The sequence below is a fragment of the Ursus arctos genome, unplaced genomic scaffold, assembly GCF_023065955.2.
Source record: "Ursus arctos isolate Adak ecotype North America unplaced genomic scaffold, UrsArc2.0 scaffold_5, whole genome shotgun sequence".
Taxonomy (NCBI): Eukaryota; Metazoa; Chordata; class Mammalia; order Carnivora; family Ursidae; genus Ursus; species Ursus arctos.
Genome location: NW_026623067.1, coordinates 4,511,270 through 4,514,006, shown reverse-complemented (window position 1 = coordinate 4,514,006; position 2,737 = coordinate 4,511,270). Strand labels below are relative to the sequence as shown.

Below are 2,737 nucleotides of genomic sequence, written 5' to 3'. Positions count from 1 at the left end.
CTTGCTGTTTGAAGAAGAGAGCTCATATTTTCACTTTGTGCTGTGCCCTGTAAATTATGCAGGGTATGAACGGTCTCCTTTCTGCCAAATCTGAAATAGTAAAGACCATTTCTTCACTTATCAGTGAGGAGCAGTAATAGCAATCTACTTGAGTTGGAAGTTCACCTGAGCTGCGAGGTTTTTATTAGATTTGATAGTGGTTCCTGTCTTGAAAAGTGATTTATCAATCACTAAAATTGGTGTATGTAAGTTTACCTCTCACCAACCTGTTTCAGTAAAACCATGAAACATAGTGAGTTGAAAATAAAATATCACCTGAGAAACATGATCTCATACAAAGATAGCAGTGGCTATTGAGCCTGTGTTTAGTGTGGGAGTGGTTATGGGAATGTCTTTGAAATTGTTAATCCTATTAAATTTCAATACAGTCAGCTTATAATTAACCTCACAATTTCTTGATGTCAGTTGACACATCCAAGTCTTATACTTGATCTGGAGGAATACTTGATATGAAATCATTTTTCTAGGATTCATTTCCCTAAAAGGAGGATTAGCTTGTTATATTTTATTCAGAATGGTACATGGATTTTAGAATCCCTGATGAAGTCTCAGCTTAATCTTTATGAAAAATAAGTTACCATAAATTGAAAAAAAAAAGTAACTGGCACAGGTAAGTCACAAGTCTGTAAGAAGTTTTCTGACTTTTAGTTAAATTCAGGAATTCAGGAAAAATTTATTTCTCTGTTTACACGTATTGGTAAATAAATTGCAAGTACTAGAACTGTTATGTTGAATGACATTATTTATACATTTAAAAGAACCATTTTCATTGAGAACATATTAGCATACAATGAGTACATTTGAAATTTATGAGAAAAAGTACCATAAAGAAAAAAAAGATAAGGCTCATAATTACATATAATATTTGCAAAATAATTTTGTCCATGCATGAATGATTTTCTTCTCTTCTGATTTTAATCCTTGCACTCTAAGCATAAAATAATATTTTATTTACTGTACACTGATGAATGGACTTATAATCAATGTTGGGTACATATGCAAAAAAGCTTGTCTATCTTTTCACAAAGCAGATTCTCTGAATCACTCTTCTCAGGGCCCCCATCACTTCCTTGTTTCTCAGGCTGTAGATGATGGGGTTGAGCATTGGGGTCAGAATGGTATAGAAGACAGCTAAGACCTTGTCCTCTGTGGGAGATCGGAAGGATCTTGGGCGTAGATACGTATAAGAAAAGGGTGCAAAGTATAAAGTGACCACAGTGAGGTGGGTGCTGCAGGTGGAATAGGCCTTCTTCCTCCCTTCAGTTGACTGCATGTGGCAGATTGTAAAGAGGACCCGGCCATAGGAACATGCGGTGCCAATGAAAGGAAACACAAGGAAGAGGGTGGTGCTCACAAACACCGTGTACTCATAGACCCAGGTGTCCATGCAGGCCAGAGTCAACATGGCGGGGACATCACAGAAGAAATGGTTGATGGTCCTGGATCGACAGTAAGGTATATGGAGGGCATATACAGTGTGGGCACAGGAGTTGATTGAGCCCATGATCCAAGATCCTGTTATCATCAGCACACACACTTTTTTGCTCATATGGTTGGGATAGTGGAGAGGAAAACAAATAGCTACATAACGATCATAGGCCATAGATATCAGGAGCAATGCTTCTGCACCTGCTAAAGTTAAGAAGAAGAAGCTCTGAAACCCACACCCGATGAAGGAGATAAACTTATTTCCAAACACAAAATTGGAAACCATTCTGGGGACAATTGTGGAGATGTAGTTTAGGTCAATGAGAGAGAGCTGACTGAGTAAGAAATACATGGGTGTGTGGAGATGGGTGTCTAGGAAGATGAGGAGAATCATGGACAGGTTGCCAAACAGAGCCATTAGAAAAATAAGAACGATGACAATGAAGAAGAAGAGGCCAATTCTTGTTGGTGGGAACAACCCCAAGAGGATGAAATCAGTTGATGTTTGAGTATAATTTTCCATGGGGCATTGATAGGATTTTCCTATAAGCAGACAGAAAAGTAAGTCAAGCATGGAACAAGAGGATCTTTCTAATGTACCATTTTAGTCAGACTGCATACTATTTAAAATGTTAAAAGTCTTAAGTGAATAATTGAAATTTTCTATTTTGGAGAAACAAAACAAAACACTTACTTAGTGACCCAGAGATAAAAATTTGAAGATGTAACATTTGTAGCCTATGTCTTTTCTAGAAAATCCTTAAAGTCATTAAAAATACCACATATTTGTTAAGAATTCATTAGGAAAATTATGTTTATGACTGTACACAACACAAACTTTGCCAAAAATCAGATGTTTATTCAAAATACATGCATAAAAAATCAATGTAAATACATACATTATTTAGTTATTTTAAGAATAAATGCTTATGACCCATAAAGGATGATCCTTCTTTCTTGCCTAAGACTTATTCTAAAGCTGCAGCAGCCTATCAGCTTCTGTTGAGGAGAACATTTCCTTCTTGAGTCCTCTTTACACAGTAACATCTAATCAAACATCCTTGAAGTCAGGTAAAAGTTTTGCTTTCATCTGTTCTGAAATCTTAAATGAATTCTTATTGTCAAGTACAATTTATAGAAAATCATTTTCTTCTGCCTCCTCAACCAGTTTCTGAAAGTTCATGTAGACCCTTCAACTAAATATCTACACACAATACTCATGGTAGGTTTCACAAATAGGAAAGAGTTC

At 36.2% G+C, this 2,737-nt stretch overlaps 1 protein-coding gene across 1 annotated transcript; it reads right to left on the bottom strand.

Annotated features, from left to right (window-relative positions):
- Positions 1-1,072: 1,072 nt before the first annotated feature.
- Positions 1,073-2,011, bottom strand: LOC113248059 (olfactory receptor 2L8-like). The gene has a single exon (XM_026489458.3). The coding sequence runs from the start codon at positions 2,009-2,011 to the stop codon at positions 1,073-1,075; it is 939 nt and encodes a 312-aa protein (XP_026345243.3).
- Between the last annotated feature and the right edge of the window lie 726 nt (positions 2,012-2,737).